Here is a 23,224-nt window from a genome sequence, read left to right as displayed (position 1 = left end):
GGCTTTGTCTTGTAAAGCATGTCTCGCTCTCTCATTGCAGCTTTTATGTTCGGGTTAACCCATGGTTTGCTCTGTGGCTTGATTGTAAATCACTTCTCAGGGAAGAATCGCTCGTACTCTCGAGTCGTTTTCTCATAGAAGAGTTCGGTCATGCTGTTTGTATTTTCGTCTTTGAAAAGGTGAAACCAGCATACCGAGTTGAGCCATTCTCTGTAGCCAATTATGCCTTCCTCTGTGGGCGGACGGTAAGTGAACTGGGTTGGTTTACTAGGTTCCACTGTTGGCTTTGGTCGCAATAGAACAGTTGCGTGGTTGCTGGTTGAGAGTGGTGCTTCCGCCAAAGGATCTAAGTAGAAATCACCAAGTGTAGTGAAGATCAAATCGAGGGTGTTTTCTCCTCTTGTTTTTACATTAACTATTTGACGAAGGGCTGTAGAGCTTTCGATCCAGTTCGGCTTCAGGTCGTTGAAGTCCCCGCTAAGAAAGATTCCAGCATATGGGTATTTAGTTCTGATGAGGTCGCAACTTTGTTGGAGATATTCCACTAGTTGTCGCCGGTATGGTCCTCTTGGAGGGAAATATACCGTGGCATATATCAGTGACGACACTTGACGAGTTAGGCCTTTTGGTCGTGCCCAAAGCCATGAAACTTCGATGTCATGGGTCTTTGGCACTGAGACATCCAGGATCCTGTGAGGCATGTTTTCTTTGCAGTAGAAACCGACACCGCCATCGTGCGTCATAGGCTCACCTGATTCGCTGCAGCGTGGGGAAATGTAACAGGATTACCCGTCGATAATGGCCAAAGCAGAAGACGAAATCCATGTTTCTGTCATGCACATGACGTCAATGTCGCGTTTCCTTAAGAAAACTTCCATATCTTCTGTCTTGTTGTTGAGAGAGCGAACATTCGACAGGGCTATTGTTGGATAGCGGTAAGTTTGGGTTGGCTTCGTATTAAAAACTGTTTTCTTTTTCCCTCTTTCCAGATTGCAGGAAGAAGAATCAGGAGTCTCTAGACTTAGACCTTGAGTATTTATTGAGGTAGAGGTGGTGATGATGAATTTTGGATTTGTTTTGATTTGCTGTGGCCAGGGGAGTCCCTTTCCGGGTAGAAGGTTATTTGACAGAGTCCATTTGGTTTGGGATTTGGCTGTTTTCCTCCCTTTTTGCAGGTTGTCTTGGTGATTGTCAGATGGGCTCCTCAAGTTGCAGAACGCTGGGATGGAGCTTTGTTGGTCTTGCTCCCCATTTGACAGATTATATGGTGGAGGTATGTTTCTGTAGAATTTGCACCAAGATGGCGACAGCTCAGATAACGGTGGGTTGCGGATTCCTGGCCTTTTCATAGTTATTATTTGTAGAGTTGATGGTGGGGGTGTCAGGCGGTAGTAGTCAAGTAACATATTATTCACCGTTTTGTCTATGGTTCTTTGTTGCTATTGTTGTGTTTGATCTGTTGCTAATCGGAGACTATAACTGCGATCTAGCCGACGACTCGTCTCCTCGGTCCCAGTTGATCCTAAGCACATTGGGAAATCGGTATCGTGTGCTTCCAAAAGACAATGATTTTACTTTAGTACACACTAGTGGTTCAGTCTCAAACATAGACCATGTCGCATGCACATTAAACGTGAGTGGCACAGTTAGCGTGCTAATGGGAAGTCACTCCACCGACCATATCCCCATTGAAGCATGTGTTAATGCGTGTATTCCTAAGGAAAAAAGTTCTTCACAGTGGTACGAAATAAAGGATTGGTTAAAGGCCGACTCTCCTCTTTATCAGACAGTGCTCGACAAGACGCAGCAAAAGATCAATGTACCATATAATCTCCTACAAGCCCACGTGCAAAGGAATATCCAAGAAACTAAAATACAAGTCGATAGCTATTGTTCTGAAATCACCCATGCACTACTAACTGCAGAAAAGGCTGCTATTCCCGTTAGGAAAATTCGTAAACATACTGAAATCCCTGGGTTCTCAAAGAATCGAGAGCTAGTGAAAGTGTGTCAAGATGCTAAGTTTTGGTTCTCGGTATGGAGGGAAGGCGGTCGCCCAAAATCCGGTATGTTGAATTGTCTCCGTAAACACACAAAACGTAAATTTGAGAAAGCCCTCAAGCAGCATCGTACAAATGTGAAACATGAATATACAAAGAGAATAATCAACGATCCAAGTCGTCTATGGAAAGATCGCATGAAAGACCGCCAAGAAACGCCTAAGTCCATGCTTTGTGACCCAAACGACTGGTGAGCCTACTATACGAGCGAATTTAGTGCCCCAGATTCCAGTGTAGCAAGGCCATATATCGAGCAACTTGAATCTGTGATATCAAATTCGAGTCTTCCGGACTTTACCGTAACTGTTTCAGATCTAACTGCAAATGTCTTTAAGTTGAAAAGAAAGAATCGCGCGGAGTTGACAGTTTGTGTGCACTTCGACTTGTGAATGATACTCGTCTTTTACATGAAATTTTAACATTATTGTACCAGATCATATTCGTAGTCGGTATTGTGCCCGATGTTTTCTGTAGAGGACAACTTACGCCTATCCTGAAAAAAGGGAAGCCAGCTAATATATGCTCCTTCTATCGCCCAATTACTGTGTCGCCAGTTTTATGTAAGCTTTTTGAAATGCTTATATTGCCGAATGTTAGAAACTGTTGCTAAATGCCAAACTACCAGTTTGGCTTTACGGTAGGTCTTGATTGCGCTGATGCTCTGTTCGCCCTTGCTCCTATTTTGTCTGATTCTGAGGCAACGGGTGACCCATTAGTTATTGGTTCTTTTGATGTAAGCCGGGTGTTTGACTCATCGGTGTATGCGCAGATCCTTTTAGAAGCGTATAAACAAAGGCTAAATCTGTGTATTGTCAGAGTTGTTTATTATATGTACAATAACCTTAGAGCACAAATTAAAATACCCTCATGTCCGACTGAATCCGTTGTTGTACCAGTTCGTAAAGGGGTCAGGCAAGGCTCAGTTGTGTCTCCGACTTTGTGTGACAATAGCGTTCTGCCGGCACAAGCCCAGGTAGCTACATCTTGTGTTTCAAAAGGGATCGATGTTTCGTTGATGGCGTATGCTGACGACCTACTTAATTTCAACAGGTCTGCCGATCGACAATGGAAGAATTTTGATGTTTTGAGTAGGGAACATAATAAAATAGGTTTATCATTTAATGTGTCTAAATCGGCCGTACTGTTCTTCAGCGCGGGGTATTATGAGAAAGAAATTTCTTTAGGTGATTCAGCTGTTAAGCCATGTGAGAGCATTACCTACCTTGGTTTACCAATCGGTCGAAGCCTCTACTCGACAGGAACGTTGCTTTTACGAAACGTAGAAGCGAAAATCCAGATTACTTAGGGATCAATCATTGGTAACAGACATCGATTCTGACGTAGATTTCTTGCGTCGCTGTATAATGTCATTGCCCTCCCACATGTATTGTATATAGCACCTTTTTGGAATTATTTGTCATCCGCCCAATGTACAAAAGTAAGAGTTCTGTTTTTTTCAATTCGCGAAGTTCCTTCTGAGACATCCTCCGTAGACGAAGAACTCGTATATCATGCGTAATTACGGAGTGTCCGATCCAACAGTTTGCATTAACCGGGTCGTAGAGAATTTTCTGGGAAAGGCTAAGGGAAGGACGAACCCGTTGCTAGCTATCATGTGTCAGTAGTTCTGTTAGTTTACATAGTGTGTGTTTACTTATGGTTATGTTCGTAGTGTGATTTTCTTTAATTTTTCCATTCGTACTCTGATGTAATTCCAGTGAATTTTCGGGTAATAAAAGTACTTACTTACTTACTTAATATTGGAAACTAAGATAATGACAATCGTCAAGTATGCCTCTGACACGTGGGTACTTCCAAAGGCTGAGGAAGGTTTGTCAAATTTTTGTGTATAGGAACTTTCTATTCATAGTTTTAGGTACCGGTTTGTCTTACCACATATGTGAATTTGACCTAACTTTCTAGGGCTGTAATGAGGGAAAGGTTGAGGTGGCTAGACCAAGTCTTACGGATGAAAAAGTTGAACATATTAACCAGCAAACACCAATAAGAAAAACGTAACAATCTATTCCCTCAAACATGATTCTCTACTTTTAATCCCTGAACGAAGAAACTTATACAGCTGTTTAATAGCGCATGCGTTCCTTTAAGCCCTCTGCTTAATTAACCAGCATTTACTCCGAAACACTCGTCCAAAACATTCATTCTGCAACTCAGACAGCTGTTCATACTCGGATACAAAATAAAATAAGTTTTTATTCACACGTCCACGCATAGGGCAAATGTAGGGGCCAGCCGCGAGCCTAAACTCCCCAAAAGTTTCCTTCTCTCACCCATATCCAAACTATCTCCTCTTACCAACAACAAGTTCTTCAAATCCTCTTTATTCAATCCAAATCTAAAATAAACCTCCCATCCCCAACAGTCTTTAGCTTGGGAGTAAAGCCTCAAAGACATAGATTGGTCCTTTAACCTCTAACATCATTCCTCCAAAATTAAAATGAACCTCAGAATCAACAGCCCCCTTTTTCCTGAATACTAATGCTACTACTGAGTTCTTAGCATTTAACTCTAAATCTTTCTTTTCTAAATAATTTTTTATTATAACTATTTGCTTCTGAAGATTATCTCTACTATCCACCACTAGAGCTATGTTATCCGCGAATAACACACATGATAGCTTAAGCCAATTCAAAGATACATAAGGGGCTGCATTATTCCATTATTCGTATTGAATTTCTTAAGGGAGCTACATCGTATCTTCAGGGGACTACTCGCAAAATGGTGCACCTATATTGAATTTCCTAAGGGGCGCTACATCACCTATTAAAGGATTTCTCTCCACTTTAAGTACCTTTACTGATTTTTAGGAAATATTCTTTATGTTTTAGGGTAAGTGGGGTGAAGAATAGGAGACATAGTACAGAAATTGTCGTTATGCATAGCCTATGATTCATTACGTTTGTTTTTCGACCCCCTGATTTATTGTTACATCAATCATTTTAGGAGACAATTTGTAGAACATTTTGTTATTAAAAGTAAAGGAGATGTAAATATCTCCTAGGGAGAGTTTTCCAAACACCTCCTTGTTTGTAAAACATCCCCCTAGGACTCCGGTCTGTGAATTTTAACACCCGCCAAAAGTTTATTTAGAAAAACATCTATAGGCAAATAGTTTACCAGCTTAGACCTTATATATTTATCTCCCGGCCAACTGTAAAAAGTTCAGTATCTTACAGACTTTCGGTGAATTCAGTTCAGTTTTGAGTAGCTTGTTGAGCTAACATGGATAAGACTGCTGAAGGAATTCTTAATGCGCATAATGATATGTTTGAACAAATAGACTTTGAAGAGGAAAGCCTAAATCAAGCCCCTCCAGAGGAGAAAGGGCGATATGATTCAAAAGAAACTAGGCAAAATAAATCATCTGTTGCTACAACTAACTGTATCAATACCGAACCGTCACAAAGCCTGTTAAAACTACACAAAATTCTCATCTGTTGCTGCAACTAACTGTACTAATACCAAACTATCGCAAACCCCATTTACAACTACCCAAAATACTCATCTGTTGCTACAACTAACTGTATTAATACCGAACTGTCGCAAACCCCTTTTACAACTACCAAAAATACTCATCTGTTGCTACAACTAACTGTATTAATACCAAACTGTCGCAAACCCCCTGTTACAACTACCCATAATACTCATCTGTTGCTATAACTAAATGTATTAACACCGAACCGTTGCAAACCCCTGTTACAACTACCAAAAATACTTATCTGTTGTTACAACTAACTGTATTAATACCGAACCGTCGCAAACCCCTGTTACAACTACCCAAAATACTTATCTGTTGGTACAACCAGCCACATTAATGTTGATTCATCAGACACCCCTTATGCAACCCCCCTATTCAACACCAAACCAGCTATATGTGCTTCACCAAGTGATGATGAATTTGATTTATTAATTGCAAAAGAATTTAGGAAATAGTGTTCGTAGATATTGTATTAACAATATATCCGCTGACCAAGTTTTAGGCAATTCATTGGACACCCTCCTGCAACTACCCCATTTAACATCGACCCAGCTATAAGTACTTGACCATGTGATAAAGAATTTGATTTTTTAATTGCCAAAGAACTGGAAAAGTTCAGATATACTATAAACTCTACAACCACCAACACATTATTAGACGATTCGTTGAACACCTCGACATCAACCCAGTTTTTAACCGATGAATTTCAAGATTATTTAGCAGACATTTTACTCCCAGTTTCGCATAGTGATAATATTGGAGAGACTCAACTTCCTAAATTCCTTATCCCCCTTCCCTTGAATTTCAAGATGATTTTGAGCAATCTTTATTTAGTAAAATACAAGATTCTGCGCTTCAAAGTAGTGTTGTTTTAAGTTAAATAGTAAATAATAATAATAATAATTTATTTATAACCCACAAAGTACATTAAACTGTGGAGTAAACACACAAAAAAAAAAAACAAGACAAAAAACATAATAACATAAATAACATAGCAGCATAACAACATACAACATAAATAAATTACCCCCATTCAAAAAATGGCCAAAGAGGGTCAAAAACACCGATCATTTGCCGAGTTTTAAGACATATATCTTTAGATAAATGTTTCAGTCACGAGGGCGCATCAACGATGTCAAATTTAGAGACGACTGTATGATTCCGATACCACCGAGGCAGACGCAGCAAATACTTGCAATACTTAAAATATCCAGAGCGTATTTTCTTTGTATCCTTCTTGCGAAGGAGGAAAGCAAAACCAGAAAGATAAAAAACAGCAGGGGCACAAAAACTAGAATGAAGACGGCATAGTCCATTTCGGTTATACCGACCACGATTTGGTGAAATTTTCGCGTATCCAACCCGCATACTTTTCAGCACGCTGGACGTAATAGCGGAGCAAGTAGACGAAAGTGACGCGGAAAAAGAGAGACCCAACCATTTGATACTGCTGAACATGGTATAGTTGAAGAACCCAAGCAAAGAGGTGATGCTGGTGGAGGACTCCCAAACCACAAAAACTCACATTTGGAGGCATTAACTGAAAGGCCTACTGTGGATAGTGCGGCTGAAAGCCGGTAGAAGTTGGTAATTAGACTATTTTTTCAAGGAGGCGCACTCGTGCCTCTTTAAAGAGGCGAACCACGACAATGTTAAGCGATCTTCGGTTCCAGTGGTCGCAGAGGGATGGGGAGGAATGCATGTCGTAGCCCGAGCTCCAACTGAGAAACCTGCCAAATTTCATCCCCCTCCAACTTTTCCTTCATGGGGAAAATCTGGCCGAAATTTTTGACCACCCAGCCCAACCCCCCCCCCCCCCCCCTTTAACTTCGTCCGATCGGGCTGAAATTCACAAGTTGAGGTCCCCTAGGGCCCAGAAGCTTATCCGCGAAATTTCAGCTCGATCCGATAACTCCTTCCCTGTTTTCCAGAAACCACGAATAGCCACTTAATGTTCATGTTCTCCTTTTGTTTTTTTTTCTGCCACGCCTACAGGTCACAGCCAACATCGGATCTGGGTGTACGAAGACTCATTCGACGCGGAATTCTCCGAGTAATTTTCTTGAAGAGTTTCGTCGGAAAATCTTAACCCCCCGATTTTCTAGCTTAGAAAAACCCATTTCCCCATTAGAGCCAATGTTAATTTTTGAAAGTCTTAAAAGTTATTTAAAAGTTATATTTATACACATGCAGGTATTTCGACTTCAAACATGCCCGGTTAGCTCAGTCGGTAGAGCGTGGGACTTTTAATCCTAAGGTCAAGGGTTCAAGTCCCTTATCGGGCGGTTTTTTTCACAAAATACGAAAAAAACTTCGTTTTCTTAAAGAGTTAAAGAGGCTGCGTCCCAAAGTCGAACCTTAAAATGTACAGGAATTAGGAGAGGCAGTCCTAATTCCTGTACGAGGAGTACAGGAATTATTAAATTACATCCACCATGGATTGTAGAAAAACGTACAGAAATAATATGAAAAAAACTTCGTTTTCTTAAAGAGTTAAAGAGGCTGCGTCCCAAAGTCGAACCTTAAAACGTACAGCAATTAGGAGAGGCAGTTGGGGGGCTGCCCCCCCCAAACCCCCCGCTTTTAAAGACTCTTTTGTACAGGTTTTTTGTTTTGTTAATTAAAAGAGGGCCTTTCCGAAGTCAAGAGCGGGTAGTTAGGGGGGCGGCAGCCCCCCACAACAAAAAAAACCTGTACATAAGAGTCTTTAAAAGCGGGGGGTTTGGGGGGCGGCAGCCCCCCAACTGCCTCTCCTAATTCCTGTACGTATTAAGGTTCGACTTTGGGACGCAGCCTCTTTAACTCTTTAATAAAACGAAGTTTTTTTCATATTATGTCCGGCTAAGAAGCAGAACATCATCAGCATATGCAACGTGACTAATGCCTAAATTATCATTGTAAAAGATTGACGGTTGAAGACGTTGGAGACACGAAGCTAAAACACATTTAAAAATGCTCGGGGATAACACGGCACCTTGCCTAACACCTTTTTTAACAGGAATATACTCCCCTACCGTACCATTCCACTTCACCCTAACTGAAGAATTAGCATACCAATACTTAAGCACGGAAACAATAGAAAGGTTAACACCCGAGGCTGCTAGAGAAAACAAAGCATTTGAATGAACTACATTATCAAAAGCACTAGATATGTCAACAGTCAAAAAATACAAGGGACTTTTTTGAGCAACAGCTTGTTTCATTAGCCGACCCACAATATGGTGAGCTTGAAAACAGCCCATACCTATTCTAAAACCAAGCTGGAAGGGTGTAAAATTGCACTTGGAGTTAATGGCCGGTAGCAGTACATACTCAAATAGCTTACTAACAAAACAAGACACAGTGATAGGACGATAATTAGAGCAAGCACTGGGGTCCTTACCCCTCTTGACTATGGGACATATACAACCGGACAAAAAATTATCTGGCACAACGGACTGTGCCAAACACATCTGAAACAATAATTGCAAATGCTTCAGCAGTTCAGGACAATCATAAGCAAAAAACTTGAAGCAAAGACCATCACTATCGAGAGACTCAGACTTATTCACTTGCATAAGAGCTCGGAGTATAACACCAGATTCCACCAACAACACTTGAGATTGGCTGATACGAATTGGGAGGATTGAGTTGACAAGCTTTGTAAAATGATTTTTTTGGAGATTAATATTAAACGAAATCAAAATATTTTTATAATGAGAAACGAAGTCACATAGCCGAAGAGACGAATTAATTGGAGGTGAACACTTTACACTGTTTATAACACGATCCCAGGATTTCTTGTCACAAGGACCATCCCAGGCATTCAGTCTCGTTCTACGCAGGGAATATTTGTACTCTCGTTTGGTTTTCTGTTTTATGTGATGTACTGAACCAGAAGAAGGACGATTACAGGCTATCCACATACGGAGCCAGAACTTAGCTTTTTGTTTAGCTATCTTCACTTTAGGATCAACTTTCCAAAAGAGATTGCGAGTACCCGTTCGCACGCACTCGGAGGGTACAGCTGTTTTAGCGGCAGACTTTAAACAGAACACTATTTGCTGATAATACGAGTTGATATCTATCCGAGTTAAAGTTGTAGATACAGATGTTTGCAATAAGTGGAAAGGCACTTTAATAGATGATAATAACTGGGACAATGTTAATACATAAAGTGGAACATTGGTATTTTCCCAATTTAACTTTGAGAACCACTTGGGAGAGTTACGTTGCACAGAGGTCGCCAAGGAGCAAGATAGTTGGCACGTGATTGGTAAATGATCGTCGTCGATTTTAGAGTCTTCCACATGAACTATATATGAAGGTAGAGTTGAATCTGACACAATTACATGATCAAGGTTGGAAGTAAGACCACCACGATTGCGAATATAAGTAAATAGAAGATCTTTATCAGCAAGATGGAATCCTCCAGGTAGTGAATCGAGAAAGATTTCAGATCGGTCAGAATTAGATAATAAGTCAGTGTTCATGTCGCCGGCGAGAACCCATTTGGTATTTTGTTTTGAAAGGTCGCTAAGTAGTGTTCGTAGGCGATTACATGCTTGTGAAAAACTAGACAGATGACTGCACAGTCTTTTTATTACAGGGGAAATAAATGTTTATAAATGCGGTATCGCCACATTTTATCGCTAAGATGATAAAATGAGGCTACTTGAAAGCCCTTTTCAACCAATTCGTGGAAACCAACTGTAGTTAGGAGCGACCCGGCTCAATAGTAACCAAAACTAAAAAAAAATTATACCAATAGTTACATCAAAAGAATTGCCTTTTAATGTTGATTTTAAATATATAAGTTTTATTAAGTTTAGTCTTACCCATCAAAAGTTAAGAGCCTGAGAAAATTTGCCTTATTTTGGAAAATAGGGAAAAATACCCCCTAAAAGGCATAGCATCTTAACAAAAATCACGCGCTCAGCTTCAGCATACCAGAGAACCCTACTGAACAAGTTTCAAGCTCCTTTCTACAAAATGTGGAATTTTGTACTTTTTGCCAGGAGACAGATCACGGATGCATATTTATTTATTTTTTTCCCAGGGATGATAGTATCGGCTCAGTGGTCCTAGAATTTCGTGAAAGGAAATGAAAATGAGAAGTTCTAGTGCCCCTTTTAAGTGTCCAAAAATATTGGAGGGTACCTAGGCCCCTTCCCACGCTCATTTTTCCCAATGTCACCGGATCAAAATTCTAAGATAGCCATTTTATGCAGAATAGTCGAAAAACGTTATAACTATGTCGTTGGGGACGAGTTACTCCCCCATAGTCCCAGTGGGAGGGGCTAAAAGTTACAAACTTTGACCAGGGTTTACATATAGTAATGGTTATTGGGAAGTGCACAAAGGTTTTCAGGGGTATTTTTTGTTTGGGGGTAGAGGTTGAGAAGAGGGGGTTATGTGGAGGGCAAATTTTCATGGGGAAGAAAAATTCCATGTAGGGAGCGGAGGATTTTCTAGCATTATTTAAAAAAACAATGAAAAAATAAATGTGAAAAAGTTTCTTTCAACTGAAAGTAAGGAGAAGCATTAAAACCAACATAAATTATTACGCATATAAGGGGTTTACCTCCTCCTAATACCTCACTCTTTGCGCTAAAGTATTTTAATTAATTTCAAACAATGAAACAATAAATAGGAAAAAGTTTTTTTCAGCTAAAAGTAAGGAGCCTTGTTAAAACTTAAAACGAACAGAAATTATTACCCATATGAGGGGCTCACCTCCTCCTAATGCCTCGCTCTTTACGCTAAAGTATTTTTAGTAATTTCAACTATTTATTCTTCGGCCTTTGTGATTCAAGGGTCATTCTTAAGGAATTGGGACAAAATTTAAGCTTTAGTGTAAAGAGCGAGGCAATGACGAGTGGGCAAAACCCATCATATACGCAATAAAAACATACGAGTATTAAAATTAGTTCCGTATTTTAATTCGTAAGTTACCTATATCTTTTACTAATACAAACGTTTGTAAAAAACTAAAATTTCTAGTTGCCTTTTTAAGTAGCCAAAAAATTGGAGGACGTTTAGGCTTCCTCCTCCGCTCCTTTTTTCTCAAGATCATATCGATCAAAACTATGAGAAAGCCCGCTTTTGAGAAACTCAAAAACGTTCAGGAATTAAATAAAAAAAAAACAAGTTTTTTAACTGAAAGTAAGGAGCGACATTAGAACTTAAAACGAACAGAAATTATTCCGTACATGAAAGTGGCTGTTCCCTCCTCAACACCACACTTTTTACGTTAAAGTTTTTTACTGTTTTATAGAGATGAGAGAAAGAGTCAAACTTTAGCGGAAAGAGCAAGGAGTTAAGGAGGGAACATCCCCTTTCATATACGGAGTAATTTCTATTCGTTTTAAGTTTTAATGTTACTCCTTACTTTCAGTTAAACAACTTGTTTTTTTTTAAATACTGTTTTATTATACTGTTTAATACTGTACATTTAATACTGTTTCCTTTAAATGTTTTGAGGTAAAGTGGCCTACTCGAACAACATATATTAAAATCAGGAAGTCAGAAAATCCTTCCGTTGGATTTTGTGTGCTTTATTGTAATAAAAATGAAAAAAAATTATGCTCAACGTCCGGTCCTTCAAATGTAAATGTAAAATATCATCTTTTTGTATATTGGACATAATGAATCAGGCCATCTTTCCCAATTAGAAGCCTTAGTAGACTCAATTCTAGCAGTCAATATGATATTTTTATGGGTTTTTTTTTTCTTGCGCCAAAATCTACCAAGGAGGGGATATATGAACGTTTGAAGTATAAATTACCCCACGAGCTACAAGTAGTGGGAATGCTTTCAAAAGATAAAGCACACTTGAATTTAAAAATAAAATCGTATAGAATTTCTATAGAATAGAAATTTTTCGGGGACTTCTATTCTATTACTGAGAAAAATGGAGAATATTCAGGGCAGCAAAAACCAGCGATTTTCAGTTAAGCAGTAGTCAAAGCAAATAGGCGACTAGTCAAATACTCAGAATATCTCGATTCTTCTTGTAATCAATTTCAAAAATAATTCGAAAAACAGTTTTTACAAAGAAAATTAAAAGCAATATTAAACTTAAGATCAGTGGAATTAAAAATCTATAATAATCCAAATTTTAAACGACCAGAAAATACTATCGCTGGATAAATGAAACCAAAAACAAACAGAAATCAAATAAACAGCCCTCGCTTACAAGCTTATGAAATATACCATGTAAATGAATTAATAAATCTTAACAAGAGTAGAACTTAAATTGAATATGCAAATTAAGCCAAAATAGAACAAAAAATTTGTATTAATTAAAACCTAAAAACAACAGAAATTAGTTAAAAAATCATAGCAAACAAACAAAAGGTGCTAATTTAAATGAAAAAAACAAATTTAAGACGTGCCAAATTTAAATTGAATATGTTAAATTAAATTCTTAAGTTAAATTGAATATATTAAATAAAATTAACAATCACAATAAACAAATATACAGCAGGTACTAATTCAAATGAATAAATAAATCCTAAAACTCCTAAAACTTAAATCGAATATGTAAATCAAGCTTGTAGGAAATAAGAATTAATAAAAACAGTATTTCTTAAACTAAACATGTCTCAAACAATACTTAATTAACTGAAAAATGTCAATAACAATATTTCTAGAGCCAAAAAAAGTGACTCAAACGACATTTAAATTACAAATGTTTCAAACTATATTTCTTTACCAAAAAATGTCTCAAACCATAATTTATTAACTAAAAAATGTCTCAAACGGTACCTTTTTAGCAAAAAAAATGTCTCAGTCTTCTTAAGCTTGACGTAAATACGTTCTGAGACCATACTGGCTATGCATTACGCATGAAAACAAGAAAGGAAATAATAAAAGAAAAGAGAAAAATCAAATAGGAAACGAGGATTTTGTCAGCCAGTAGCAAAATATGAAAAACACGCAAATATTTCGACAAGGACCTCCGCCAAGTCGTCCTCAGTGCTCAAAAAAATAAGAAAGAGGAAAAAGAAACAAAGAAGAAACAAACAACAAAATCTAACCTTCTTAAGTAAACTGTACGAAAGAAAAAAAGACACCGAATCAAACAATAAAAACCAACTTGAAATCAATGAAAGAAAAGTTACCAATTAGATTGAAAAAGTATCCTTTGCCTTGCAACAGATTTCGCCTGTCTACAATTTCGGATTTCATTAGATATGTGGACAGGTTGTCTTATATTAGACTGGGCGAAAACATTCATAGAGTCTTTTAATATTAAATTGTTATAAATTGGGCTTAAGGAAATATCTCCCGTGTCTCTATTTGTAGCCAAATTTCTACTTATATGTTTTTTTTAACGACCAGAAATTCAAAACGACCAGAATTTCTGGTCGTTTAAAGTAGAAACGACCAGAAATTACCATTAAAGTATAAATGAAGACCAAACGTTCCTTAGATATTCCGTATATTTCCTTTTGACAACCAGCAAGCATATAATGTCTTTTGATTTTGTATGAAATCCCTCTCAACATTTTGTTAAAGTTTTACTTTAACAATCTAAAACTTTTAGCGACATAAGATCAAAACTGCCGTCTTTCCTCAATAAAAAAAAGTATATTTTAACAATGGGCTGCTTCAATTGCTTACTTTTGAATATTTTGAACAAAATGACTATCTTAGAATTTCCATCGGATGTATGAAGGAAAAAGAGTGCGGAGGAGAGGGACTGGTTGCGCCCAAATTACTTTGGAGGCTCATGAACAGCATTAAAACATTCGATTTCCAATTGAATTAGCCCCTTGAAAGTTTGTACGACATCCCCTTCCACATGAAATATCTTTGGGAAAAAAGATAATAAATAATTAATTAGATAATAATACATCAAAAGGCAAAAGAAAAGTAAAGGATGCGGCAATAGACCCTTAAGGTCCGAACCGGCGGTGCTGATATCCGTCTCAAGGCCCTTTAGCCGGGAAGTACAATGGGGGAATGAGGTTTAGCCATCCCGTGCTTTTGCATATCCTTCTTGTTTACCTTCCCGAGATTTCTCCAAGTACCCATTTAGAGCTGGGTCGACTCTGGCTGATCTGACAGAGTCACAACGCTGACCCCCGTCCAAAACCAAATAATTGGGTGTACTAAGATTCGAACCCTTGCCCTCTTGGACAAAAGAAGCCTTGTGTCCCTTTCTTGTAAGCAACGCTATAGCGTTGGCTCTGATTATAAGGAGCAAAAAGGTCTTTTCTTCTAGATTATCACGTAAAACAGATTTTGCGTAGTAACTCATCGAAAAAAAATGTTGGACTTCATCCATGATAAGAAAAAGAAGCTTTTACAGCATTCGTAACGGCACTCGTTGTTTCTCAAAAATTCTAGAACTACGGCATTCATTTGCCGAAAGTGCATAAAAAGCTAAGGCTTAGCTGCTTAAACAATCAAAACAGGAAAGCAATTTTGGATCAAGAAGTAACAGAAGGTAGCAACAAAGAAAAATGGATGGACAAAAATGCAAAGGTAAGTGGCAATAATTTCTCATCAAAAGCATAAATCAAGGGGCTGCACACTATCTTTAAAAGCTGGGTATGACCTCGTGTTAATTTCTTCATACTGGCATTAGGTGTTATCTCTCATTTACTTGCATTTTGTCGAACTAGACTGATTACTTTTATCATCAGTGTTTATGAGACTGGTTTAAACGTTGTCATATCAGACACCGAAAAGCTTTGGCAACCATTGTTACTAACCTAAGAGCCTAATTCACTATATATTACTAATATATAGTCATTTATCGTGACTTTTAGCTTGTCTACTAGATCAAAGATAATGGGTAACGGATGAGAGTGGGAACTGGCGCTAGTATCGACAAAATTAAGCAACTATCAACTTCGTCAGGCGGCACGTGACGTTTTTTCAAGCCCCGTAATCGTTTTTCTGTCAGGAACTAGGATCAGACACATATAGGCCTACCCCAAATTTATGAATTACGTTAATTAAACAAATCATTATTGTTATACACTGAACGAATGCCATTTGTCATCTAACGATAGATGGTGTTCACGGTATTTTTTTTTTTTTTTGTCGATGTTAGCAGTAGTTCATACTCCTGTAAGTTTTAGGTACTCTTTGTACTATATTTTGTTATGCTTGGTGATTTTATTTCAATTTTTTACGGATTATTGCTTTTATTTTGATGGGGCTTTTTATATAATCACAAGTATAATATTATTTACTTATAATTCACAAGGGCAAAAATTCAAATAAAAAAACCCACATAAATGCACAACTCTCAATAAAATTAGTATCGGCATTCTAGTATTTAGATCACAATCTGTACGCAAGTATGTATATGTCAGCCATGGGCACCAGCAAGGAGGGGCAGGGGTGCCAGCCCTTCCCCCTTTCTGACTGACGTTGCCTTATATTTTTATATTTTTGCTTTGAGATTTCTGTCATACAGTATTGGAAGTGAAGATTTGACCCAGTAACCCCCCCCCCCAAATTCACCTTAGGGACACCTGTGGTGCCACCATAGAAGTTTATAGGCTTTTTTCAGTCACATGACATATTTTGCTCAAGGTCTTGTCTGTCTTTGCAATCTAGTTCTCTTAGTTGATTCGCACGGCTTAATAGCTCCGTCATTTGGAAAGAGATTAAATAAAAAAAACAAGTTTTTTGAAATGGAAGTAAGGAGCGACATTAAAACTTAAAACGAACAGAAATTAGTCCGTATATGAAAGGGGCTTTTCCTCCTCGACACCCCGCTCTTTACGCAAAAGTTTTTTATTGTTTTAAAAAGTAGAGTTGCGAGAAAGAATCAAACTTTAGCGCAAGGAGCTGGGTGTCGAGGAGGAAAAACCCCTTTCATATAAGGAGTAATTTCTGTTCGTTTTAAGTTTTAATGTCGCTCCTTACTTCCATTTCAAAAAACTTCTTTTTTTTATTTAATTTCTGAAAGTTTTTGAATTAACGCATGTCTGATTTTGGCTCTCCGTACATAAAATATTAAAACAAAATTTGCATATTAACTCTTTTTTTGGCTAAATGGCTTTCTCTTAGTTTTGATCAGACGATTTTGAGAAATAAGGGGTGGGGACGGAGGCCTAGTTGCCCTCCAATTTTTCGGTTACTTAAAAAGGCATCTAGAACTTTTAATTTTTAACGAACGTTTTTATTAGTAAAAAAATATACGTAACTTAAGAATTAACTTACGTAACAAACTTTTATATTCTTATATTTTTGATTATATATATGAGGGGGTTGGTCCCCTCATTAATACCTCGCTCTTCACACTAAATCTTGTTTAGTCCCAATTCTTTAAGAATGACCCCTGAATCAGAAAGGCCGTAGAATAAATAGTTGAAATTACTAAAAATAATTTAGCATAAAGAGCAAAGTATTTATCTCCTCCTAAATACCTCGCTCTTTATGCTAAAGTATTTTTAGAACCCCTCATATGCGTAATAAACTCTGTTCGTTTTAAGTTTTAATGCTTCTTCTTACTTTCAACTGAAAAAACTTTTCCATGTTTATATTTTCATTTTTTTTTTTAATAGTAATGCTAGAAAATCCTGCGCCTTTTTCATTGAATTTCTCTTCCCCCATGAAATATTCCTCCAAGGAAAGATTCTGCCATATAGCCCCCTCCCCTGAACCCCACACCCAAACCAAAAAAATCCCCCCGAAAACGTCGGTACACTTCCCAGTAACCATTACTGTATGTAAACATTGGTCAAAGTTTGTAACTTGCAGCCCCTCCCCCAGGGACTGTTGGGGGGGGTAAGTCATCCCCAAAGACATATTCACTATGGTTTTCGACTATGCGGAACAAAATGGCTATCTCAAAATTTTGATCCGTTGACTTTGGGAAAAGATGAGCGTGGGAGGGGGCCTAGGTGCCCTCCAATTTTTTGGTCACTTAAAAAGGGCACTAGAACTTTTCATTTCCGTTAGAACGAGCCCTCTTGCAACACTCTAGGACCACTTGGTCGATACAATGACCCCTGGGAAAAAAAAAAAAAAAAAAACAAAAAAAAACAAACAAACAAATAAACACGCACCCGTGATTTGTCTTCTGGCAAAAAATACGAAATTCCACATTTTTTTAGATTGGACCTTGAAATTTTTTCTATAGGGTTCTCTGATACGCTGAATGCGATGGTGTGATTTTCGACACCCCCAAGATCCCCCCCAAGATTCTATGACTTTTAGGGGGTGTTTCCCCCTATTTTCCAAAATAAGGCAAATTTTCTCAGGCTCGTAGCTTTTGATGACAAAGACTAAATTTGATGAAACTTATATATTTAAAATCAGCATAAAAATCCGATTCTTTTGATATGTCTTTCAGCATCGAAATTCCGTTTTTTTTAGAGTTTCGTTTACTATTGAGCCGGGTCGCTCCTTACTACAGTTCGTTACCACGAACTATTTGATGAGACATGTATCATTCATTTCTGGTTGAGGTGGGTTCACCTGAACTACCGAATCTAAGTGATCTTGACATCGGTTAAATAGAATAAACAAATTTTTCTCCTGAACGTAAGGAGCAACATTAAAAGTTAAGAAGCTGTTTATTTTGTATATTTCAATCCGTTTTATGTCAATTACTAGGACTCCTTTTTTGTATATTTTAGTGGTTGACTAGGTGTTTTAGTGCCGTTATTGCGTGTTATAACAGTGCCGCTATTGCGCGAAAAAATAGTTAGTTTAAATTTTTTTTTAGAAAATGTTCATTATGTCTCTGATAATTTTACATAACGTATTAGTAAATGTGACAACCAAGACCGATCCAAGGGGTGGGGGTTTGAAACCCCCTCCCCCTCTACGGAATATTTTTCTGACTCGCATTAAAAATACTTTCTGACGTATTGAAAATAAATATAAACAAATCTTTGTGTGTTTTCTGAATTTTTATAAGCCCCCCCCCACAAAGAAAGTCCTTTTGTATAGATGAAATAGATGAAGTTACCGCAATAATGGCAATTTTATCTTAGTCTTGCACCATAATTTGTTTTATTATTATTCTTTTTTCTACGTTAATATCATATATGTATTTCGTGTGAGGTGTTAAAAATTTCGACTGTTTTGATAGGGAATCCCGTTTTTAAATATATTCGTTGTCCTGATTATAATGTACTTGGTAAGCGTCGATACATAACTTTGGAAGTCTTCCAAGGCTTCTTATGTATTTCCATTATAAAGGAATTTTGTTATCTGATGAAGAATACCTATAGAAATTGAGGATCGTTGGAGTGGGAAGAGTAGGGTAAGCTACCCCGAGCACCATGGCTAAGGGGGGGGGGGTTCAACATTCCTTTTTAACAGATGCAATTATGTTAGCCCTTCGCTAGCTCCTATTAAATTTTTCGGTGGGGGAGTGTTTTGTCCGGGGGGCCACAAACCTTAGAAACAGCCACACGTCTGTTGCTCCAGCTTTTCGGATTAATCCAGGTTAATCCTCTTTAGTAACGGACCTGTGATTGTTTATTCTACCCACTCTCGTATAAAAGGCAAGGAGAAGATAGTCCTTTCACTCTCTTTGATAAGAATATGGGTAACACTATTTTTTTCTTTTGATTCTGCTATTTTGAAGATATTTCGATTAACCGTTCTTTTGAGTACGGAATAACTGTTCGGAATGCACTTCCTTTGAGTATTAAATAAAAAAAAAACAAGTTTTTTTTTAAATGAAAGTAAGGAGCGACATTAAAACTTAAAACAAACAGAAATTACTTCAGGTATGAAAGGGGCTGCTTCCTCATCAGCGTCCCGCTCTTTACGCTAAAGTTTGGCTCTTTCTCTCAACTCTACTTTTTAAAACAGTAGAAAACTTTAGCGTAAAGAGCGGGACGCTGATGAGGAAGCAGCCCCTTTCATATACGAAGTAATTTCTGTTCGTTTTAAGTTTTAGTGTCGCTCCTTACTTTCATTTTTTTAAAAAACTTGTTTTTTTATTTAATTTCTGAACGTTTTTGAATCAATGCATGTTTTGATTTTTGCTCTCCGCAGAGGAATAATTAAAACCAAGTTAAAAATTATTTAAACATAGTTTAAATAATTAAAACAAAAGGAGGTGAGCCCCTCATATCCGTAATAATTTCTGTTCGTTTTAAGTTTTAATGCTGCTCCTTATTTCCAGTTGAAAAAACCTTTCAATATTTATTTTTTCATTGTGTTTTTTTTAAAATAATGCTAGAAAGTCCTGCGCTCCCTTCATGGAAATTTTCTTCCCCATGACAAATTCCTCGATGGAAAGTTCCCAAACATATCCCCCAGCATACCCCCCTCTTCTCAACCCCTCCCCCAACCAAAAAATCCCCCTGAAAACGTCTGTACACTTCCCAATAACCATTACTACATGTAAGCACTGGTCAAAGTTTGTAACTTGTAGCTCCTCACACGGGGACTGTGGGGGAGTACGTGGTATCCAAAGACATAGTCATAAGATCTTTCGTCTACGCTGAGTAAAATGGCTATCTCAGAATTTTGATCCGTTGACTTTGGGAAAATATTTAGCGTGGGAGGGGGCCTAGGTGCCCTCCAATTTTTTGGTCACTTAAAAAGGGCTCTAGAACTTTTCATTTCCGTTAGAATGAGCCCTCTCACAACATTATAGGACACCTGGATCGATACGATCACCCTTGGGGAAAAAAAAAAAAATAAACACGCATCCGTGATCTGCCTTCTGGCAAAAAATACAAAATTCCACATTTTTGTAGATAGGAACTTGAAACTTCTACAGTAGGGTTCTCTGATACGCTGAATCTGATGGTTACGATTTTCTGATTCATGACTTGTAGGGTGTGTTTCTCCCTATTTTCTAAAATAAGGCAAATTTTCTCAGGCTCGAAACTTTTGATGGGTAAGACTAAACTTGACCAAACTTATATATTTAAAATCAGCATTAAAATGCAATTCTTTTGATGTAGCTATTGGTATCAAAACTCCATTTTTTAGAGTTTTGGTTACTATTGGGCCGGGTCGCTCCTTACTACAATTCGTTACCACCAACTGTTTGATAGTTATCTTACCGAGATTTATGCTTGAGAGCTAAAAATTTCCACCCTATCCGGAATCTCTAGAAATTCACGATTTACATCATTATCCTGTGTGTTCCTTTAACACCATTTTTTGGAATGTTTTCACAGTCTTTCCTCCTTCGCTTACGTCACACAAGAACATTTTCTTTAAGTGAAATATTAGTAAGAAGATTAGTCTTTATCAGTTCAGTAAATTTTTTAAGATCGCAGACTTTGACAACTTAAACGAAATATAAAACCGTATACATGCGAAACAAACAAAAGCTTATCTTGAGGTTATCAGAAAGTCTGTTTAAGATTTTGTTTTGATTTACAAGTAAGGAATTAGATTCTTCTTCAAAAAAATGATTTCCTTACATATTTTTATTGGTAAAAATTCTTTTGCTAGGTAGTAAATTTTGTTCGCATTTAGATGCTATACCCCCACGAAGCCCCCTCTGATACAAGAGATACAGTTTATAGTGTTTCTCTTTTCCTTGTTTTAACTTAATGTCAACCGCAATAAAAATATGGTTTTGTAAAATTTCATTTTTATTGGTATTGTTTAATTATTTTGTACATGAAAATTGTTAATTTCTTTGTACATGTAAGTATTGTTACAGTTGGTAATCTTTGTTTTCATTTTAGATGTCACGTGCAGATGCAACCCATGCAAATGCAGCCCGGATACAACTTGCTGCTCCACTGCTCAAGGTATGTTCATTATTTGATTTTTCTAGTAAGCCGTATTTTTTTTTAGTAATTTTCTGATTTTTTTACTCTATCCTTGTTTGGGGCATTTTAAATCGTACCAATATCATAAAATCAAAATAAATAAATAGCTAGTATGCGGAAATATGAACATAAACACAATTTGAATAATAATCATAGTAAAATACGGGTTTTCCTATGCATACAACAGCAACAAAACTATTTGGCTATTAGTACAGGTGTGACATTATACAAAATCCTACTAAAGATTTCTTCCTTTTTTTTGTATAATTTTTTGATCATACAATATTTTTTTTTTGATCATACAATTTTTTAGGCATCTACTGTTTTGTTTGAGAGGTTTTCGCAAAGATGTTTCACTTTATTGATGCTGTTTCAGTTATTTGAAATAATGAAACATTTTCAATAGTTAAGTTATTTAAAATATTTAAGTTATTTTAAATGATTTCAAATAATGATTTTAATATAGTGGATTTAATGATTTAATATAGTGGCTTTTCTTGATTTAAGTAGAGCATTCGACAATGTTGATTGTATAAGTTTGTTTAGCTCGCTTTTAGGGACAGGAATTCGGCCACCTTTTTTAAGGGTTCATCTTTCAATGTATTGTTTGATCAGAAATGTGGTAAAGATAGTGGGAAGCGGTATATCTAGAGTTTTTTTTAATGAGGTGTAAAACAGGGTAGTACCCTATTACCGAAACTTTTTGCTATTTTTATAAATGGTCTTGCCAAATACCTTGATAAAAGGTGGGTGCCAGTTGTACACTTTATAAATAAAGTATTATCATTACTATTATTTGCCGATGATATTGCCTTGGTCGCCAGATCCCATTCGGAGCTGCAAACTCTGATGGATTTGACAGCTGAATATTTAGAGGAAAAGAAACTAAAAATTAACACAAAAATGACAGAGGTGTTGATTTTTCGCCATAGGCAATCAACAGGAACTAAAGATGAAGAGAGTTTTAATTTGAAAGGTGAAGCTGTGAAGGTTGTGTCTCAGGCAAGATATTTAGGATTTCATCTAACATCGAACGGAAGATGGAGCGATCATGTTCCGAAGATGGCAAATCGAGGAAAAGCAGCAATGGCAACGCTGTACAGGAACAGAAATTTGTTGGGAATAGGTAACTTTAAGATGCACAAAAATGTGTTCAACTTAAAAATAAGGCCAATCCTGCATTATAGAGGAGAAGTATGGGGCCTAGAAGTGACAAATTCATTAGAAACTCTACAGCTACAATATTATAAACGAATGCTAGGTCCGCACGCCACCACCCACACACTTTTCATCAAGGGAGATTTGGGACTTTTCTCCGTGAGGAAACATAGACAGACCCAATTAATTAAGCTTTGGCTAAAAAATACTGCAATGTCCCTCCTCAAGGCTCATCAGAGCAGAGTATGATGAATTACTTGTCCTGGGACAAAAATCTTCATGGCCCTTTAATGTCAAAAAACTGGACAGCACAGGCTTATCGTATGCGTGGAAGGGAGGTGATGGCCCAGTCTCAGATCACAAAGTTTTTCTGTCAGAGATCCAATTAAGGCTGGAAGATCAAGAAATCCAGAATTGGTGGAGCATCCTTAGCCAGTCGGAAAGCTCAAGTTCTTGCTATAAGGTGGAGGAAAAATATGGTGAAGTTTTATTTTAAATTAGGGATTCCATAAGTATCCCTGAGGTCAGGGATGCATTTGGGAGCAAACTGTCTCCCTATTTAGTGTTTGGAAAAAAGGTGTTACCCGGAAATGCGGTATACTTGCCCGATTTGTGGTGATTTTGATGGGCAGCACCATTTTCTTTTCAGGTGTCAGGGACTAAAAGAGGTAATTGGGAGCTTTCTTAGGATGGGTAGCTGTGAGCCCCTTCTTGGAATTTTGAAGTCGACATTAAAAGTAAATATAGTAGCACTGGAAAATTTTTGTCCGGAATGGTTTTATTATTCGAAAGTCAAG

At 37.3% G+C, this 23,224-nt stretch overlaps 2 protein-coding genes across 3 annotated transcripts in view; one reads left to right on the top strand and one right to left on the bottom strand.

Moving 5' to 3' along the window:
* The window catches only part of LOC136038426 (snake venom metalloproteinase BjussuMP-2-like), a 224,819-nt gene that overhangs the window by 196,126 nt on the left and 5,469 nt on the right, over positions 1–23,224 (bottom strand). The window lies entirely within an intron of this gene.
* LOC136038861 (metallothionein-like) overlaps positions 1–23,224 on the top strand; it is a 40,859-nt gene that overhangs the window by 14,002 nt on the left and 3,633 nt on the right. The window contains exons 2-3 of one of the 2 annotated variants that reach the window (XR_010620333.1): positions 14,771–15,033; positions 21,183–21,248. Coding sequence is in view for 1 of the 2 variants with exons in the window: in XM_065722313.1 (XP_065578385.1) it covers positions 21,183–21,248 (66 nt within the window). In the remaining variant the exon portion in view is untranslated. The remainder of the gene's footprint in view (positions 1–14,770; positions 15,034–21,182; positions 21,249–23,224) is intronic. The other variant, XM_065722313.1, reaches the window with a different exon arrangement.

The sequence above is a fragment of the Artemia franciscana genome, chromosome 18, assembly GCF_032884065.1.
Source record: "Artemia franciscana chromosome 18, ASM3288406v1, whole genome shotgun sequence".
Taxonomy (NCBI): domain Eukaryota; kingdom Metazoa; phylum Arthropoda; class Branchiopoda; order Anostraca; family Artemiidae; genus Artemia; species Artemia franciscana.
This window is presented reverse-complemented; position numbering and strand designations above follow the sequence as displayed.